The sequence below is a fragment of the Lepisosteus platostomus genome, chromosome 4 (assembly GCF_059453375.1).
Source record: "Lepisosteus platostomus isolate fLepPlt1 chromosome 4, fLepPlt1.hap1, whole genome shotgun sequence".
NCBI lineage: Eukaryota > Metazoa > Chordata > Actinopteri > Semionotiformes > Lepisosteidae > Lepisosteus > Lepisosteus platostomus.
This window is the reverse complement of record NC_142614.1, coordinates 9,641,671-9,661,469: the sequence shown is the minus strand read 5'-3', so window position 1 is coordinate 9,661,469 and position 19,799 is coordinate 9,641,671. Positions and strand designations below refer to the sequence as shown.

Sequence of the window (19,799 nt, the reverse complement as noted above, 5' to 3'; positions counted from 1 at the left end):
TTTTATTGGAGATTGTACTGTTCTAACAATGTGTTATGTTAACATAAATAAAGAGATTGGCTGATGTCCCAGAAGGAATCATTTGACACAATGTGTGCCAGAGTTAGAGTCTGGATCCTTATGAATACTTGCGGACCTGTTATGTAAAAAAATACCAGTGCATGCAATATCCTGCATACTACATAATGTACAACGAAAGCAGCTGCTCTCCTAAGATGGGCTCTTCAAGGTCAGTTGTTTTTTCTGTTTCTGGGAAGCACATTCTTGAGTAATGAACAAAACACTCCCAGTTACAATGCAGCCAGTCTCCCTGAACAGTTAAAACAGCCAACACCCCGGTTCCCCTAGCCTTTAGGGTTAGCCATTCCAGCTAAGAGATGTTAACTATGGCATTTGAGTGTTAGTGAGCCAGGACATGGGCAGCTGTATCTGCTTCTTCTGTCTGGGCACACTTGCTCTCCAAATTACTCACATCACCAGAGTTGCACCTTCAAGCTCGATAGAGGTGACAGTGTTGGTTCCTATAGACAGAGTTGGTTCTATCCAGGTGGGTCAGATTGATGACTTTATGCATTTAGAGATGGTTTGTTTTCCAGCTGGAATGGCAGTCGAGAGTTGCCATGTGCTCACGACTGCCATTCCAGCTGGAAAACTGCCAGCTGCCATATCACTCTGCAACTCACGACTGGCAGCCCACTGAAGCTAAGCAGGTGTGAGCCTGGTCAGTACCTGGATGGGAGGCCTCCTGGGAAAGCTAAGGCTGCTGCTGGAAGTGGCTTACCCTGCGGTCTGTGTGGGGCCTAATGCCCCAGTATAATGATGGGGACACTATACTGTAAAAAGGTGCCATCCTTTGGATGAGACATTAAACTGAGGTCCTGACTTGCTGTGGTCATTAAAAATCCCTAGGTGGTTCTCAAAAAGAAAATGGCCTAGCCAAATTTCCCCCTGGCCTTTACCAGTTATGGCCTCCTAATAATCCCCCTCTCTGAACTGGCTTCATCAGTCTGTTCTCCTCCTCTAGCTGGTGTGTGGTGAGCACTGTGGCTGCCGTCACATCATCCAGGTGGGGCAGCATATTGGTGGTGGTGGAGGGGAGTCCCCATTACCTGTGAAGCGCTCTGAGTGGAGTGTTCAGAACACCATAAAGGAATTATTATGATGTAACATCAATACCAGGACTGTAGCAGCCAGAATTGCACTATCGGTCCAGTGGTGGCTCGGCAGATAAAATTATGTTAAAAAATATCAGTCACACAGAATTATACAGGGGGAAAAATTATCGAAATAATTTGTCATAGATGAGCACTTAGAGGATTGCTCTTTGGAAACCCTGAGAAAGGGTGTCATGATCAAAGGGGAGGAATGAACACGAATGAAACCGATGACTGATTCGTCCGATAGGCACTGGAACCAGATCAAGTATGAGGTGCAGCGTCCGTTCGACCAGACCAGTGCCGACTTCACCCTGGAGAAAATTGTGCAACTGGGCCTGGACCAGCACGCAGACAAGATCAGCGAGATCTCGGCGGCTGCCAGCAAGGAGCTGTCCATTGAGCAGGTACAGCTGGAGGCTGGCACAGGAGGGAGCCCAGCTTAGCCGCGCGAGAGAAGGAAGCACTTAGTGTAGAGGGGCTGGCGAGTGCTGACGGGCCTAGAGGCCTGTTCTTGCCATTAGCTTTCTTCTGTTCTGAGCATTAAAATGCAGTGTGAGTGAAAATCGATACACTGCTTAATTCTTTCCAGCTATGACACTCCTCTCTTAGGGCCAGCAAATCCCAGGGAAATTCCGACTGCCAGCACACGTTCTGTGGAGTTACTCTCTCCTGTATGAATTATGCATATTTTTGTCTTGTTGCTCAGTGCAGTGGTGTCTGTTCACCTAGGTTACCACAACAAGATTTGTTCGAATAGCTAAGAAATTGATTTTCTAAAGAACTCAAGTCCTTTATCTTAGCGCAGTCCATTTACCAATCACTGTGCAAAATTAAAAAAGTCTAAATACATTGCTTGCTTGAAGACTAGCTTGCTCACATTTTTCATTTTTTTCCTGCAGGAAAGTGTTTTTTAAACCGTTCTGTCCAGTCATTCCCTGTCTGACTGTATTTTCTGTCATTTACCAGAGTTCTTCCTCTGCTTCTCTGCTGCTTACAGGCCCTGGAAGGCATAGCAAAGACCTGGGAGGAGACTTTCCTGGACATTGCTCCCTACAAAGACAAAGGCCATCACAGGCTGAGGTAGGAACCTGTGTGGAGACTGTGTGGAGATTCCCATGGCATAGCAGACTGATCCACTCTGGGCTTTTACAGTCTTATCAGCCAGACTCCCATTGCACAGCAATCTGATCCACTCCAGGTTTTTACTTTTACTTAGCTTCCCATGGCAAGTAGTCTAATCCACTACAGACTTTTAGTCTGGTCAGACAGACTCCAATTGCAAAGATGTCTAATCCACTTCAGGTTTTTACTGTGCCCTGTACCAGGGGCTGAATTTCTTTGAGTAAATGTGCACAGACAGAAGTATGTGTGAAGTGACAATTGAAGTAAATGTAGCCATTCCCTCCTTCATCAGTACAAAAGAGCCCTGCAGCCAGTACACCCTGAACTGGATCAGACATGTAAAAGGAGTCTAATTTATGTTCCTCTTTCTGTATTTCAAAGTGGAGCTGTGTTAAAAAATGTGCTGTAGAAACAGACAACATATTCTGGATAGTGTAGATTCTCATTGCCTAGATAGTGAAACCACAATGTAGTCTGTATTTATTCAAATGTGGAGCTATAAATCAAGTTGAACTTAAGTTGAAGAGATCAGAAAACAGCTCTGAAGCACCCTAGTAGAGCCCTCTGGAGACTCATAAATAGGAAACGCGTTGTGAAAAACAGCATCAGTTCTCCTCCAGTGCTCCTCTCAAACATTTTGTGAATAGCACCCGTGGTGTTGTTAGTCAGAATTTGTTAAGAACACATGAGCTATCCATTTATTTCAGACAGAAAGAAAAATTCAGACATTATTCTGCTGTCGGGCTGTTTTATTGAGGGATGCCTCTGCCGATAATCAGGACACTGGTACTCTGCAGACTCTCCGTGTCCTTATTTAAAAGCACATTCTGAGACGTAATGTTAGATAATCCAATTACATCTTTCTTTACTGCTGAATATGACAAGTCAGAAAGAGTGAGATGAGAGAGGGAGAGAGGGAGAGAGGAAGAGTGAAGGAGGAATGGGCACTGCAAGGACAAAGAGAGAACGGGACAGGAAGGGGAGACATTCATACTGTAGCTACTAAGACATGCAAAATAAGTAACGAACAAATGAATAGTTTACACCTCTCCTTAGCCCAGAAGAGCTTTTTCTGTCAAGCCTGAAGTTAATCCCAGGGTTTATTTTTTTAAAGGTGGCTCTTTGAATAGAGCACTTTTCCGAGTGTGACAGAAAGAGCCCCTGTCCTTCTGAAGAGCTGTCAGCCCCGGGCCTCGCGTCAGCCTCCGGCAACCTGGAATGTGTGTGCGCTACAGAAATAGCACGCTCACAACAAATCTTAAAAGGGCCTTGCGTGCCAATCACTACGGCTATATATAGCAGTTTAAATCCTCTTCTGGAGGAGGCTGCGTTTTGGTAAAAACCTCTCGTCACTCAAGTTAAACTGAGGATCGGCTCCAGGTCTCCTTCGATCTCTCCCGGCCTCTGTCGCAAACAGCGTGTTCTTTGTGTGGAAAATGCAATTGGTCGTTTTTTTTTCCTGCAACTCCTCAGTCCAAAGTGTGTTTGAAAACGAGGAACAACTATCAGATTCTGTGATTTTTGTGAGTTTATTTTCGGAGACATGCGGTTGGGCATAGGATGGTTTACAGTTTGAAACTCCTTTTAAAAAAAAACACATTTTACTCCTGTACTAACAGACTTCTATAAAATTGTTTTTAAAAGTTTCAAACTCATGAAAGATGAAGCATAACTTGCAACTTTACAGTCATCTCAGTAAAAAATAAAACCTCCTAATTTTCAAAGAACATTATCCATCAATAACCAGTAACGCCTTCCACAATGAGCCTAGGTGTAACTGTGTGCAAGACTGAAGTGATCAGACAGATGGACACTGCCGTCACCACTCTTGTAAACCTCTCTCTTGTAAATACTGCTCCACCTTTCAGGAGTGCTGTTTTGCTCATGTTAAAGAAAGCCCTCTCTTCCTTTCTCTCTTAAGGAGGTTTTGAACGTTTGCTTTTATTTACTCGCGTGTTGACCTGAGGCTTACTGCAAAGCTCATAGGCTCTTCCAGGGAAGAAAGATATAATGAGAGCAGGCTTTGGAAAGCTTTCTGAGAAATTGATGCGAATTGGTGTGGTCTGAGAACAAAAAGAACAAGGAGGCAGAGGAACATGTCGGGAAACACGGTGCAACACCGCCACCCAGCGGTAAAAGTGGTATTGCACCCTATTCTGCAGGTTAGCTCTGGCTATGCTGGGGAATATGGGATTCCTGGAACCATCTGCTAAGGATTAAAACTGGACCTACGGCCCAATTCAATTATCATCTAGCTAGCAAAACTGATTTAGTAAATATGCAGTAAGTGCCTACAGTAAACAAAGAAAGGGGATCCCAGTTTTCCTTTATTTTGAAGTCGTCATCCTTGAATAATGGAAGAGGCCAAATCTGGGAGGCACATAAGAGTTTTCAAATGGTCCTGATTATCCAAATTTTCCTTCTCCCCCATGCGTTTCAACCCCGAGGAGTAATTCTTTTGGGATTATGCCCATGCGTGTGTGTTGGCGTGGTGGTGGTGGCTAACAGCAAGAGCCTGACCTGAGAGTAAATTCGGGTTGTAATTGTAATGATATAGAATGCAGGAAACCAGAGCACTAAACCTGGGAATGCTTGTTTTGCTAAGAAGACATAATAAATATTTAAGTCAAGGATTCTATTTTAGGAGTTGTGAGCAGCTGGCTGTATTTAATCAAGAGGAGAGACTCTTTGAGATCCTTCTTCAGCATCAACCCAAAATGTGCACAGTACAGTATGGGCCCTTCCACAGGGGAGCAGGGAGAGGAAGGGAAGAAGGGTCACACACAAGAGATGCTGCACTCATCCCGTCTTGCTTCCTATGTTGTTGGTAGCTCATTGATCCAAGGACCTCAAATACCATTAAATACCCTGTAGAGAGTGCTTTGGGGATGTTAATGGAGATGGGCAGCTTGTTCCAGACACCTGCCACCCTTCAGTGTAAAGAAGAACTTTCTGCTCTCACGTCTCAAGGCAGTTCTTAGTTTCCATCTATCAGCTCAGGCCCCTGTTTCACTGCTGAACCCAAATTCCTGTTAATGTCCTCACAGCTGACTCTTTGTCAATGCCTTTCAGGATTTTGAAAACAAACGATGCTCTTGTAGTCGAGAGGCACAGAATAAAAGGAATTGTACACGAATTGCTGCAGTCAGCGCAATCGGGCCTCATTTGGGAAGGGTGTGCTCTAGCTCCACTGAGCTGCAGGCGCTCTGCTGGGAGGGCTAATTTGTTTATTGATTGGTCAATAAGAATCTACATGTCTGAACTGCACACGATCATCACTGGGCCAGTTAGCTCCTTCTGCAAAAGACCCGTCTCTCTTTGACTGTTATCCAATTAAGGCAGACCTTTTCAGTCCTGAAAAGCATCTGTTAGTCGTTTAGGCCTCACGAGTCCTTTTCCCAATTCCAGTTTTCACGTTTGCCTGATTTCTCAGTTGTTATAGTTCTCTGATGAGGACTCTGCTTTTCTTTTACTCCCAGCAGTAATGATTCCTTCTCCGTTTACTTTCTGAAAAAGCCTCTATAAAATATGATATCTCAAGGAAGACAGATGTATTAGAACAGGAACAGATTTCTGCTCCCATGAACGCAGAGACACTGAGGTTAACTCTCATGTATGAGCTCTTGCTTTTATAGAATTTGTTCTCTAAGAAATTTATCAGAGGTAAAAAAGCATGTTGGAGCAAGCTTTTTAAATCATGTTCTCTCTCTGAGCTTTTCTCTAAGATTCTAAAATCAACTTTGAGAGTTTGCCTGCAGTCTTGCAGTCCTATGCTCATTCTTCTGTGATTTTTCTAGCATTATTAAGCAATTAGCTCCTAAGATTTCTGACTTTTTACACAAAAAAGCAATGGAAGTGGTGCTTTTAGAGTGAAGGTTTCCTGAAGGTGGTGTTTTGTCGTGATTGGATCCATTTGATTCTTTGAGCACACACTGGCTTTGGAGAAATGCAGCTTGGGTCACATACACTTTTCAGTGACACCCCCTTCCCTCACATACCCCTGCCTCTCTGAGCAAGCTAGTGCTGAAAAATATCAAGCTAAAGAGAGAAAATGAAGAGCTCCTGTATTGTTGCATTACTCTTTGTAGTTGTAGCATCCATGGAAAAACCTGAGAACCAGCTCTGCAGCTTTTCTTCTGCTGGCAGACTGGGGCTCTTAGGCAGCTCTCAGCTGAAGCTGCACTTGCCCAGTTTCCATGTTTGTTTTGAGATTTTATTTAAATAACACATAAGCACATGAGAACGCACAGATGAGAAGAGGCCTTTTGGCACATTTAGTTTGCTAGAAGCCATTTGACCTGAGGTACACATCCAGCTTTTTCTCGAAAATCCTAGGAAATCAGCTCCAACAGCACAGCTGGTCACCGACCACCCTCTGTGTAAAAATCTGTCCCCTGTTCTCTCTCAGATGAATTCCATTAGTGACCCCTGTCTCGTGTTTCACTGCCGATCCTGAAGGAGTTCATTTTTCACTCCTGTGGTCACTGTTATTCTGTGCGCAGGGGTACGGAGGAGGTCTTCCAGGCCCTGGAGGATAACCAGGTGACCCTGTCCACCATGAAGGCCTCCCGCTTTGTCAAGGCTTTCGAGAAGGAGGTGGACCGCTGGGAGCGTGGCCTGTCGCTCATCCTGGAGGTCATCGAGATGATCCTCACAGTGCAGAGGCAGTGGATGTACTTGGAGGTTAGGGGTCACGGCCAGAGGTCCTCTGGGCTTTGATATTAGTCAAATACTTTAAAAGACTTATTCAGATCAACGGGTCAAGATTTTTTCATATTTTTTTGAGTTTCAGTACCAATCAGGAATACCCATAGCTGAATTGACCACCCCTCTGCTCTTAAGATGTATATGTATATTGAGACATAGTGCACTCAATGACTAAAATGCTTGGACCCCCAACTAAATAGTGTTTTGAGCCCTGAAGAATAATAATAATAATTGTATTATTGTTGTTGTTGTTGTTGACATAATAACATATTCAGAACATTGTTACAAGACAATAGATAATCTCATACTTCAGTGCAGAGGTTTCCATTCATGAAACACTAAAACGCATTATCTCAGAGTGCCTGAGCCCAGTTGAACAACCCCAGTGTGTGCCGTCTTTGTGTCAAGTCCACTCTTTTTTGTGTCTGGGGTTTCTGTTTCACTATGGAGAAACAGAGAGAAATAGTGGGCTGAAAACCTGGATGAACAGAACTCTAGAGAGCAGATCTGTGTTTGACTCAAGCACTCTTCTTCCTCCCATTCCTCTCTGTCCCTCGTCTGGCAGAACATATTCCTGGGAGAGGACATTCGGAAGCAGCTGCCACGAGAGTCAGCAGAGTTTGACGACATCAACACCAGCTGGAAGGAGATCATGGACCGGCTGAACAAAGACAACAATGCCCTGAGAGGAACACACCATCCTGGTGAGGAGACTGTGACAGGGAGGGGAGCAATCAGAGTACGACAAGGGGAAGACTGGGCAGGAGGAGGAGAGAGGAGCAGCAGGATGAGCTGGGGAAACAATCGGAGAGGAGGAGGAGGAGAAAGAGGAGAACAGGAAAGGGACTGGAGAGCAATCAGAGAGCAGAAGAAGGGAGAAGCAGCAGAAAGTGATGGGAGAGTAATCAGAGAGCAGGGGGAGAGAGGAGCTGTAGGAGGTAATGGAGAGGGCGAGCAGAGGGACAGAGGAGCAGCAGGAAGAGATGGGAGAGTAATCAGAGAGCAGAGGGAGAGAGGAGCAGTGGGAAGTGATGGGAGAGTAATTGGAGAGCAGGGGGAAAGAGGAGCTGCAGGAAGTGATGGAGAGCAGAGGGACAGAGGAGAAGCAGGAAGTGATGGGAGAGCAATTAGGGAGCAGAGGAAGAGAGGAGCAGTAGGAAGAGATGGGAGAGTAGTCAGAGAGCAGGGGGAGATTGGGCAGGAGGGGGGAGACATAAGGGAAGAAAAAAAGGCCTAACAGTGTGTATATGCTCTATTTATCTAATGCATAATCCTTCCTTCATTTTTTATTCCTTCTCAATTTTATTTTCCTGACCCTCCTCCGCTTTCCCACTCCCTCTCTCCCCCCCAGGCCTCCTGGAGAAGCTGTCCGAGATGAACTCAAAGCTGGAGGAGATCCAGAAGACCCTGGACACGTACCTGGAGACCAAGAGGCAGATCTTCCCGCGCTTCTACTTCCTGTCCAACGATGACCTGCTGGAGATCCTGGGCCAGTCGCGGCGCCCCGAGGCCGTTCAGCCTCACCTCAAGAAGTGCTTCGACAACATCAAGAGCCTCAAGATCAACAAGGTGCTGAACTGCACAGAGACGTGCACGCAGACTGCACAAGTACCAGTGTGTCGGGGTATAGGGGGCAGTGCAGCAGTGGCAAGGACACTGTTGTTTCATCCACACAGTTGTATAAATAGCAGGGGCAACCCTGTGACCATCGCCTCATCCATGGGGGAGTCCTGTCCTCTCAGGCATCAGAGGACATCAAGTTTCCTGCAGGCTATTCCCATATTAGTCCACAGCAAAACTGTGGTAAAATCACAGATGAAGTACAGACATCCTGTGACAACAGCAAACTGCATCTTCTTATGAAGAAACTGAGGTTTAATGTAATGTAAAGGATAATGTAAAGGTTTGGAAAGCTTCTGATGCAGAATCTAACAAAGGATGCTTAACACTAGCCACGTCATTGCTTCCCATCACCACAATTCCTATGTTTGTTTTGTGATTCTTATCGGGAATTTTAACTAGCGCACTTTAATATACTTAAGTAAACTAGCCAGGGTGAACTTTTATAAGAGAAAGGCAAACTGATGCATGCACTTTCTCTCACGTGGGAAGTCAAGAGCTATCAAATCTGCAGAACTGACCTGGAACAGAGAAGGACACACATACACAGTGCATCAGTGCTCTACACCCCTGTGCCTGGAGAGCCACAGCCCTGCAGTTTTTATGTGAAACATTAGACCCTACCCTCAATGGCTAAAGACTTGAAAACACTAGTGTTTAAGACCAATTAAGTCACTAGTTGATTAAGTGAACTCAAGCTCAGGTAGAAAGATAACCTGAGCAAAGAACTCTGCAACGTGTGTGACACAGTCAAACTCTCTCTGAAACACTGCCCTCTTGTGTTCCAGATGGGGATCAGTCTCAAGTCTGAAGCCTGTGGGATGTTCTCTGCGGATGGGGAGTATGTGGAGTTCACACACCCTGTCCTGCTGGAGGGACCTGTGGAGGTCAGTGTTACTGATGTACTGGGCACAGGAAATTAAGTAAAGCAGTCCTTTTGTAATAAAAGCAGAGTAAGGTGTAGTACAGCAGTCCCATTGTAATAAAAGCAGAGTAAGGTGTAGTGCAGCAGTCCCATTGTAATAAAAGCAGAGTAAGTTGTAATACAGCAGTCCATTTGTAATAAAAGCAGAGTAAGTTGTAGTACAGCAGTCCCATTGTAATAAAAGCAGAGTAAGGTGTAGTGCAGCAGTCCCACTGTAATAAAAGCAGAGTAAGGTGTAGTACAGCAGTCCCACTGTAATAAAAGCAGAGTAAGGTGTAGTGCAGCTGTCCCACTGTAATAAAAGCAGAGTACGGTGTAGTACAGCAGTCCCATTGTAATAAAAGCAGAGTAAGGTGTAGTGCAGCAGTCCCACTGTAATAAAAGCAGAGTACGGTGTAGTACAGCAGTCCCACTGTAATAAAAGCAGAGTAGGGTGTAGTGCAGCAGTCCCATTGTAATAAAAGCAGAGTAGGGTGTAGTGCAGCAGTCCCATTGTAATAAAAGCAGAGTAAGGTGTAGTGCAGCAGTCCCATTGTAATAAAAGCAGAGTAAGTTGTAATACAGCAGTCCATTTGTAATAAAAGCAGAGTAAGTTGTAGTACAGCAGTCCCATTGTAATAAAAGCAGAGTAAGGTGTAGTGCAGCTGTCCCACTGTAATAAAAGCAGAGTACGGTGTAGTACAGCAGTCCCACTGTAATAAAAGCAGAGTAGGGTGTAGTGCAGCAGTCCCATTGTAATAAAAGCAGAGTAGGGTGTAGTGCAGCAGTCCCATTGTAATAAAAGCAGAGTACGGTGTAGTGCAGCAGTCCCACTGTAATAAAAGCAGAGTAAGGTGTAGTACAGCAGTCCCATTGTAATAAAAGCAGAGTAGGGTGTAGTGCAGCAGTCCCACTGTAATAAAAGCAGAGTACGGTGTAGTACAGCAGTCCCACTGTAATAAAAGCAGAGTAAGGTGTAGTGCAGCAGTCCCATTGTAATAAAAGCAGAGTACGGTGTAGTGCAGCAGTTCCACTGTAATAAAAGCAGAGTACGGTGTAGTACAGCAGTCCCATTGTAATAAACACAGAGTAAGGTGTAGTGCAGCAGTCCCACTGTAATAAAAGCAGAGTACGGTGTAGTACAGCAGTCCCACTGTAATAAAAGCAGAGTAGGGTGTAGTGCAGCAGTCCCATTGTAATAAAAGCAGAGTGTGTAGTGCAGCAGTCCCATTGTAATAAAAGCAGAGTAAGTTGTAGTACAGCAGTCCCACTGTAATAAAAGCAGAGCAAGGTGTAGTGCAGCAGCCCCTATATAATAAAAGCAGAGTAAGGTGTAGTAAAGCACTGTGAGATGAAGGTAAAAGTATATCAAAGCATATCAAATAAATGGTAAAGTGCAACTCAGACTGTAAAACTAAATTTACCATGCAAGTCTAAATGGTAAGATTTCATGAAGACACTGTCTGGCTCACATCTGTGCTGTACATGTTCCAGCTAAATGTGTGAACTGCGGTTCACATCTGTCCTGGTAAGACAGAGCACAATGTCTCCTCTCCCAGGATTAATTTGGGCTGTCCCATTCTGGTTTAAGCTCATGTTTAATAGCAAATTCTGCTGCGGAGACATTGTTGCCCATGAGCAGTCCCAGCTGTGACAAGAGATGGCTGCTTGTCTGATCACACACTGTTCTGCGCAGGCCTGGCTGTGTGACGTGGAGCGGACAATGCGCTGGTCCCTCAAGGACAGCCTGAAGAACTGCCGCCTCGCTCTGAAGAAGATGACAGGGAAGAGGGACAAGTGGGTGAAGGACTGGCCTGGGCAGGTACGTCAGTACCTCTCCCCTGGGATTGAAACCCCTACTCTTATGGACAGAGTCGGGGGCTTGTTATTGACCAGGTGCTCAGGGTGTCAGTTTAACATCCTGACAACAGTTTAATAGAAGGACAGTTTAACACCTTCTACAGCACAATGTCCCCCTGTTGCCATGCTGAGGCGTTTCTTCTTTGCAAATTCTTGTCCAGTGGAAAGAACAACTTCCACTAACAAAACTTGATTCTCTATGGAGGCATTCCAGGAAAACTCCTTGGCCACACCTTGCTGAGCTTCTGAGGTCTGAGCACATGCGACTAGATCATTACTCTAGTCTTCCTGTCAATGTAAAATTAAGGAAGTATCTAAAAAAGAACTAGATTATTTACCAGAATTGACTGCTCTGTCCACTGATCTGCTCCTGGTTTTGCACAGACCTCGTCAGCTTCAGAAACAGAGCTGGGTAGCTTTTTCCATACTCCCACAATTCATAGACTAAAGAGGTACCTCATGTTCTCATGATCTTGGTTTCTAATCCACTCCCTCAATAGTTTCTGCTGTTCATTCTGAAGAAGTCTGTTGGGTTGACTTTGTCACAGGCTCTGAGTATTTGTATCAGTTCCCCCTTAACTCTTCTCTGCTCAAGACTAGAACTGTTCAGTTTCTTCAGCACAGGACATTCCCTTGAGCCCAGGAGTCTTCAACAGCATTATATTTCAATAACATGGTGACCACAATTCTACACAATAAGGCATTGCTAGTGCATTATACAATTTTTAGCATAGCATCCTTGATTTAAATTGTATGCTTTTAACTGTATATCCCAGCATTTTGTTTGCCTTTTTAATTGCTATCCCATTTTTGTTCTGTGATCCTCCTAATATCTCCCCATGAGGAGGCTCCTAGCTTTTGTAACCAAAACAAATCATAAAAGAGCTGTTCTTAGGTCTTACCTGTGATCTGATCCTACCTGTGTGTGGTCTTTAATCTTAGATGCTGATCACAGCCAGCCAGATCCAGTGGACCACAGATGTCACCAAGTCCCTACTCACCAGCAAGGAGAGGGCTGACAAAAATGCCCTCAAGGTCATGAAGAAGAAACAGGTGTGCTTCAGCACGATGCAATAATCATGCTTTTGTTCAGTTTAAATACTGCAACATCACACAGATTGCTCATATCCTGAAATACAGTGCGTTAAGAGTTAAGAGTCAAGAGCTATGAATTATACGTAGATCTCTTGAGTGAAATGTCAACAGCCCATCCACTTCAGCATTGACAATCCTACACAGTTTTTGTAGTTAGTGTACTGTAAGTGTTGCAATAATTTAAAAATGTATCAGAATCCTTTGTGAATGTTGTGTCTGTATGAACATGGAAGTGAACTCAACAGTAGATGTCTGTAGCTCCAGTCCCACAGAGCCATGAGTCGTCTTGCTTTCACTAAGCTCTGAGTGACTTGACTGGCTTCGAACAGATTGCTTTCCAGATCTCTGCTCCCTGACCAATTGAAGGCTGCCTAATGAATCTGAAGGACTAAGCCCTGCAGGACATTCCTGTGATAAAATAACTTGTGTTTTCACATGCCTGTCCCTAGGTATCCCTGCTGCACAAGTACTCAGAGGCCATTCGGGGAAACCTGTCCAAGATAATGCGTTTAAAGATTGTCGCCCTGGTGACGGTGGAGGTCCACGCCCGTGATGTCATCGACCGGCTGGCCAAGTCTGGCTGTTGTGATGTCACCTCTTTTGACTGGCTCTGTCAGCTGCGACTCTACTGGGACAAGGTACAGTACAGCCGCCTGGACAGAGAGTAGATGGATAACCACAGATCTTCAATACATGCTGAGCAGACAGGAATCACTTATAATAGTTAAGCAGGTGGCTGCACAAAGGGGTGGCTGGGATGTTCTGGAAGAGATCTGGCATTGAAACTCCTGAAAGGAAACAGCAGCTTCCCTCCCCCTGTCAAGCCCTACTGTGCTCAGCAGTTTCCTGTTCTCCACAGGATGAAGATGACTGCATCATCAGACAGACCAACACACACTTCCCCTATGGATATGAATATCTGGGGAACTCTGGCCGCCTGGTCATTACCCCCCTCACTGACAGGTATTTCAATCTGTCTTTCACTCTTCAGCTCTCCTTCTTCCTCTTTACATTTCTGTTTCATTCTCCTCTGCATCTCTGACTGCCTTACTTCTGTCTGGCCAAGTCTCTCTCTCCCTTCTCTCTCTACCTCTCCTCAGCCTGTGCGTTCTCACTCCCTTCTCCCCTCTCTTTCCCATACTCCTCTCTCTCCATTTCTCCTTCCCCTCATCAAGCTCTTTCAAGTTTGATCAACAGCCTCACATTCTCTGGAGGTAAGAAAAAGTAAAGACAACTTACAGTACTTTAATACGGAAAACAGAAGACAACAATTAGAGAATCATTATAATGAGTACTAGGAAGTGATAAATTAGTCTCTTTTCTAAGAGCAGAGAACAAGTTCTTTGTCTCCGCACTCTTTCTTATACTGGTATTCTTTTTATTTTCCCTGGCTCTATCTCTCACATATGTTTGGTGAAGTAGAAGATACAGCAATAACTACCAAAAATTAGAGATTGCCTTTAATTGTGGATTGTTCCACTTCCCGCTGCCATTATATCTGCCACATTCTGCCACAACCACAGTTCAATTGTGCTGTATGTTCACCTGTAGATGTCCCTGATTACATGGTCCCACTCAACCAACAGCAGTTCACCAATGCAGATTTTGATGAGATGTGGACAGCTGCTCGGTAGTTCCTTGTGACTTGGAATGGGATTCCTGTTGGTTAGTTCCTAATCCACCAGCTTGTAAATCCTCAAGGCTGTCTAAATTGATACGTTAGCCAGGTCTGATGATATGTTCAGAGATGGAACAGGACTAAGTGCACTGACTATCGCAGCCTCTTGGAAGGGACAGCTGTATCAGCTGTCTCTCCCATAGCACAGCACTCTAAGGTAAAGATCTGGCCTGTTCCTGATTTGCAGTCCTCGGGAACCTTTCGATATACCACACACTGGGCCATTTCCACTACTCCTGAACATGCATCTGTCCATCCATTTTCTAAACACTTCCTCCCATTCAGGCTCCTGGTGGACCCAAAGCCTATCCTGGCAAGCAATGGGCATAAGGCGGGTTACACATTGGATGGGATGAGAAATCAATTGCCGGGCACTTACAGACACACACACTCACACCAGGGCCAAATTTCCCAGAAGCCAGTTAGCCTACCTGTAGATTTTTGTACGGCGGGGAGGAAAACCACGCGAACATGGAGAGAACACAGAAACTCCATACTGATAGCACCCTAGGGCCCCAGTGCTGTGAGGCTGCAACGCGCACTATAACCTTTTCACAACATAACCTTTTCTAATGTTTAAGCTGGCAGGATTTAGCAGGCCAGTGCGAGCAGGAGAGTTGTTGTGTCTCTGCCCGTGCAGGTGCTATATGACCCTCACCACGGCCCTGCACCTGCACCGCGGCGGCTCGCCGAAGGGCCCGGCTGGCACCGGCAAGACCGAGACGGTGAAGGACCTGGGCAAGGCTCTGGGCATGTACGTCATCGTGGTCAACTGCTCCGAGGGGCTGGACTTCAAATCCATGGGCCGCATGTACTCCGGCCTGGCACAGGTGACCACAGGCAGAGAATCACTCTCACTTTGTTCCCACCAACCGCTGCCCTTTGTGTAGAGACGTGCCTCCTGTTCTCAGTCCTAAATTTTCCACTTGTGTTTCCCTGTCAGTCGCTCACTGTTGATCCTGATGAAATTGATTAGGCTGCCTCTGTGTCCTTTAAATTCTTGAATCAAGTCTCCTATGTATGGATCTGAAGAGATGCAGATCCTTTAACCCGTCTGTGTATGACACTTTTTGAAGAACGAGCTCTATCTGTACAGGCCCCCTGTGTCATTAATTAGTTAACGCTGGGACGTGTTCAATAAACTCCTAAAGAATGAAGAAATAAACAGTCAACAAAGATTATTCACTGCACTTCATGATGTGAAAGATGGATCCTGTGGTTGTCCCTGCAGACTGGAGCCTGGGGCTGCTTTGACGAGTTCAACCGCATCAACATAGAGGTGCTGTCTGTGGTGGCGCAGCAGATCCTGTCCATCCTGTCCGCGCTGTCTGCTGGTGCCACGCGCTTCGTCTTTCAGGGCCGCGACATCAGCCTGGTGTGGTCCTGCGGTATCTTCATCACCATGAATCCTGGTACGGGCTGGTGGCAAATTCACTGTCCCCTAGTGAAGCAGAGGCACTTCCTCAGAATGCACCTTTACTAAAGCATAATTTACCTTCATTGTTCAGGTTTCTAGCTGCCTGCTGTGGCTTTCCACAGGTTTAAAGCACCTTCACTGCGCTTTCATGTCTATAGTACACTAGGGAAACAAATACTTTTCAGCATCAGGGTTCCTGATTGAGGACCTGAGTAGAATCTTAGTGTGTCTCACGTCATCTTCACATCTCAGGTGAAACTTGAATTCTGGGCTTAGGGTGGGGGGGACAACAGAAAGTATTTTTATTATGACTTTTGCAAAAGTGTTAAGCAGTACACAAAAGTACTGTACCTGCAAATGGCTCATTTGAGCCCTGACTGTGCTAAAGTGCAGCTTCGATATAATCGCAGGAAAGGTGAAAAATACTGTGTGAAATCAGCCAGGGTAACCTTTCTCAAGAGGAGAAAGATCCCTGTACAGATGTCATTCCTTCTTGTCTGGGCTCCATTGTGGTGGTTTTCTTCTGACTGGGATTCCTTCCTGCAGCAGCGCATGAACAGTTGACACGTTCCTGGGCTAGGAGAGCTACAGTTGGTGCCCTTGGCAAGCCACCCAGCCATGAGTGCTGGGACGTGCCGTGATGTCAGCGAGACACTGCTGTGCTCCAGTCAGCACTGAGGAGCGGGCAGTGGGCTGTGTGTGTCACGTCTCGACTCACACCAGCTGCAGACAGGGGAGAAGTGTGACAGCTCCATCCCAGAGGCCCAGAGCACATCCCTCACCCACTGAGTGCCTACTGGGGTAGCTGAGGGCCGAGAGAGCCCTGCCCAAATAATCTCACCCTCTCCCTCTTGGCAAGTTCCAGTCACTGGCTAGTGATGTGACCCAGGCTCAAACCCACAGCATCTGGGAGCATGGAGCTCATAGTGTGTGAAGGCGAGCACCTTTACTAGATGAGCCACACGGAAGCCCCATTTTTTCTTTTTTTCTTAGTTTTTCCAAGCTTGTACTGTGCTATAATTTTGGATATCTCACCGTATATTTGACTGTAACATGCCATAATCAAGTTGTATCCCTGTGATCCCATCTCTCCTTTCCCCCTGTGTCTGCTCAGGCTACGCTGGCCGCACGGAGCTACCTGACAACCTCAAGTCCATGTTCCGGCCCATCTCCATGGTGGTGCCTGACTCCACTCTGATCGCGGAGATCATCCTGTTCGGAGAGGGCTTCAACAACTGCAAGGTGACCCGCCGCCCTCCCAGATGAGACGGGACGTCGGACTGGATATGTCTGCGGCTGTGTGAAAGTAGTGTGCAGGAACTCTAGGGGTTTTACTGCAGGTTTTTCCTGTGAAAGCCAGGCAGGGTGGAAGATCATCAATTAAAGGTTTAGTCCACCCTGTGGGAGTCCCTCCTGACCTGTATAGACTAACTGTGTCCAGTGCCTTTGCTATGTAGGTACAATCTGCATGGAGTATAAGTAGCTGTGACAGTGGTAGTTCTTGGAGTCTCACTGCATTAGGTTTACAGATTTCTCTATTCACACGCTGTTCATTCTGAATGTTAATAGCTTTCTCAGCCTGTGATTACCCTTGTACAATGAATAATGCTCTCTCTCTCTGCTATGCTCCACCTTTGTGTATCCCTCAGCATCTCTGGTTTCTCTTTCCCATCTTCTCAGTCTCTCCCACTCGCTTTATCCCCTCTTTCTGCACTCTCTGCCTCCTGCTGTTTCTCCGTCTCTCTGGGGCTGTGCTAGAGCGAGTACCAGCAGTATAGCAGTGTTGCCCCAGCAGTTGTGTAAGCACATGATCGGCATGGCTCTTACAAACAATGTGGAAAAACTCTCTCCTCCTATTTTTTTGCCCCCCTCATTTCTTTATTTTTCAGTTTGTAAAGGCATGGAGGAAGAGATACAGATATAAATAAGCATGTTAGACTCGATGTTGTTTTGATTAACCTGACAAAGTGAAAGTACAAGCCAATCTCCTCTCGCCTCTCTCTCTCTCAATTCAATTCAGTTCAATTCAAGGTGCTTTATTGGCATGACCGATGGGTACAATCAGTGCTGCCAAAGCAAATTAAAAATAAAATTTGCATGAAACAAAAAATAAAAATAAAATAAAATCTACAGACATATTACAGACATTTACAACTCTCTCAATTAAATTCAATTTCAATTCAAATTGCTTTATTAGCATGACTGATGGGTACAATCAGTGTTGCCAAAGCAAATAAAAAAATTAACATGAAACAAATCAAAAAATAAAAATAAACAAAGTCTACAGACATTACAGACATTTACAACAAAAACATATCATAAAATATTTACATAAACTGTAAACATATACAACTCTCTCTCTCTGTTGCCCCCTGGTGTTCAGGTGCTGGCGAAGAAGGTCTTCACCCTCTACTCCCTGGCCATGCAGCAGCTGTCCAAGCAGGATCACTATGACTTCGGCTTGCGTGCTCTGACCTCGCTGCTGCGGTACGCTGGGAAGAAGCGCCGCGTGCGTCCCGATGTCGCTGACGAAGAGGTCAGCATCGTTTGCTGGAAACCACTGATGGATCCACTTACTGATCCAGCCCACTGTCTAGCAATTGACGGGTCAATCAATCTGTTGGTTTTCATTTCAAACTGAACATGCTCGTGCAGTGCACTGCCTCAAAGCACTTTTCCTCAAGGTCAGGCTATTGACATCAAGGATGTTATTGTTATCAAGATGAGAAAAATTAATATTGGTATAGTTTTAAAAATAGGAACTCCGACCTCTCGACCTTTGGACCTTTTAGACGGAATTGAAGTAAGTCAAAACTTACTTACACAATTAGCAAAGACTGTTTGGCCTTGGAAAAAGAAAGAGAAAGCTTTGACAGAACGTGGTCAGTGGCAAATGACAATGTTAAACCTCTGGCTCTGTCCCAGATCCTATTGATGTCGATGAAGGACATGAACATCGCCAAGCTGACATCTGTGGACCTGCCTTTGTTCAATGCCATCATTCAGGACCTGTTCCCTGGAGTGGACACGCCCACGATTGACTACGGCAAGGTCAGAGAGCACACACACACACATCGTCATGCTTATTATCCCTCATCCAGGGCGACCTGCAGCATTACTGCTCTCTCAGTACCAGTGTGTGTGACTGTCCCAGACTGCTGTGTCCACTCTGTGTCAGTGTCCTGCTCTCTCAGTACCAGTGTGTGTGACTGTCACAGACTGCTGTGTCCACTCTGTGTCAGTGTCCTGCTCTCTCAGTACCAGTGTGTGTGACTGTCCCAGACTGCTGTGTCCACTCTGTGTCTGTGTCCTGCTCTCTCAGTACCAGTGTGTGTGACTGTCCCAGACTGCTGTGTCCACTCTGTGTCAGTGTCCTGCTCTCTCAGTACCAGTGTGTGTGACTGTCCCAGACTGCTGTGTCCACTCTGTGTCAGTGTCCTGCTCTCTCAGTACCAGTGTGTGTGACTGTCCCAGACTGCTGTGTCCTCTCTGTGTCTGTGTCCTGCTCTCTCAGTACCAGTGTGTGTGACTGTCCCAGACTGCTGTGTCCTCTCTGTGTCTGTGTCCTGCTCTCTCAGTACCAGTGTGTGTGACTGTCCCAGACTGCTGTGTCCTCTCTGTGTCAGTGTCCTGCTCTCTCAGTACCAGTGTGTGTGACTGTCCCAGACTGCTGTGTCCACTCTGTGTCTGTGTCCTGCTCTCTCAGTGCCAGTGTGTGTGACTGTCCCAGACTGCTGTGTCCTCTCTGTGTCTGTGTCCTGCTCTCTCAGTACCAGTGTGTGTGACTGTCCCAGACTGCTGTGTCCACTCTGTGTCTGTGTCCTGCTCTCTCAGTACCAGTGTGTGTGACTGTCCCAGACTGCTGTGTCCACTCTGTGTCAGTGTCCTGCTCTCTCAGTACCAGTGTGTGTGACTGTCCCAGACTGCTGTGTCCTCTCTGTGTCTGTGTCCTGCTCTCTCAGTACCAGTGTGTGTGACTGTCCCAGACTGCTGTGTCCACTCTGTGTCTGTGTCCTGCTCTCTCAGTGCCAGTGTGTGTGACTGTCCCAGACTGCTGTGTCCTCTCTGTGTCTGTGTCCTGCTCTCTCAGTACCAGTGTGTGTGACTGTCCCAGACTGCTGTGTCCACTCTGTGTCTGTGTCCTGCTCTCTCAGTACCAGTGTGTGTGACTGTCCCAGACTGCTGTGTCCACTCTGTGTCAGTGTCCTGCTCTCTCAGTACCAGTGTGTGTGACTGTCC

General features: G+C 46.1%; 1 protein-coding gene across 2 annotated transcripts in view; it reads left to right on the top strand.

Annotated features, from left to right (window-relative positions):
* The window catches only part of dnah2 (dynein, axonemal, heavy chain 2), a 96,342-nt gene that overhangs the window by 39,211 nt on the left and 37,332 nt on the right, over nucleotides 1–19,799 (top strand). For both annotated transcript variants that reach the window (XM_088628262.1, XM_088628261.1), the window contains exons 28-42: nucleotides 1,405–1,561; nucleotides 2,155–2,237; nucleotides 6,782–6,962; nucleotides 7,552–7,690; nucleotides 8,338–8,555; nucleotides 9,395–9,493; nucleotides 11,207–11,332; nucleotides 12,313–12,423; nucleotides 12,915–13,103; nucleotides 13,325–13,428; nucleotides 14,784–14,973; nucleotides 15,375–15,555; nucleotides 16,675–16,802; nucleotides 17,944–18,096; nucleotides 18,486–18,611. In XM_088628262.1, the coding sequence (XP_088484388.1) occupies nucleotides 1,405–1,561; nucleotides 2,155–2,237; nucleotides 6,782–6,962; nucleotides 7,552–7,690; nucleotides 8,338–8,555; nucleotides 9,395–9,493; nucleotides 11,207–11,332; nucleotides 12,313–12,423; nucleotides 12,915–13,103; nucleotides 13,325–13,428; nucleotides 14,784–14,973; nucleotides 15,375–15,555; nucleotides 16,675–16,802; nucleotides 17,944–18,096; nucleotides 18,486–18,611 (2,185 nt within the window). The remainder of the gene's footprint in view (nucleotides 1–1,404; nucleotides 1,562–2,154; nucleotides 2,238–6,781; nucleotides 6,963–7,551; nucleotides 7,691–8,337; nucleotides 8,556–9,394; nucleotides 9,494–11,206; nucleotides 11,333–12,312; nucleotides 12,424–12,914; nucleotides 13,104–13,324; nucleotides 13,429–14,783; nucleotides 14,974–15,374; nucleotides 15,556–16,674; nucleotides 16,803–17,943; nucleotides 18,097–18,485; nucleotides 18,612–19,799) is intronic.